The sequence below is a fragment of the Atta colombica genome, unplaced genomic scaffold (assembly GCF_001594045.1).
Source record: "Atta colombica isolate Treedump-2 unplaced genomic scaffold, Acol1.0 scaffold141, whole genome shotgun sequence".
In the NCBI taxonomy this organism is placed as follows: Eukaryota; Metazoa; Arthropoda; class Insecta; order Hymenoptera; family Formicidae; genus Atta; species Atta colombica.
The window spans coordinates 874,386-874,672 of record NW_017259230.1 but is presented as its reverse complement, the minus strand read 5'-3'; the positions used below and the strand labels follow the sequence as shown (position 1 = coordinate 874,672).

Below are 287 nucleotides of genomic sequence, written 5' to 3'. Positions count from 1 at the left end.
ATGAAATAAATATACTATTATAATAAAAAGTATACATACGCGAGAAAAGGATAGGAACGAATCGGAAAATGGAAAAAGAGTACGTTCTTACTCTTATTCTTTGGATCGGGTATGACTTCAAAGCCAAAGAAAATGTCAAGGCCCAAAATTCTCTTTACGCTGGCAAGTTGTTTGACATAATTAGTCGTTTTATTAGTAACAAATGGTATCATGGGTAAATTTAATAACTTCAACAGGTCGAACAATGGAGACAAATCGAGTTCATTCACGGTATCTGAAATTTATCT

The 287-nt window shown here is 32.8% G+C and overlaps 1 protein-coding gene across 1 annotated transcript in view; it reads right to left on the bottom strand.

The window, feature by feature from the left end:
- LOC108684928 (neprilysin-11-like) overlaps positions 1 to 287 on the bottom strand; it is a 14,921-nt gene that overhangs the window by 6,996 nt on the left and 7,638 nt on the right. The window contains exon 7 of the mRNA XM_018189472.1: positions 40 to 274. Coding sequence (XP_018044961.1) covers positions 40 to 274 — 235 coding nt within the window. The remainder of the gene's footprint in view (positions 1 to 39; positions 275 to 287) is intronic.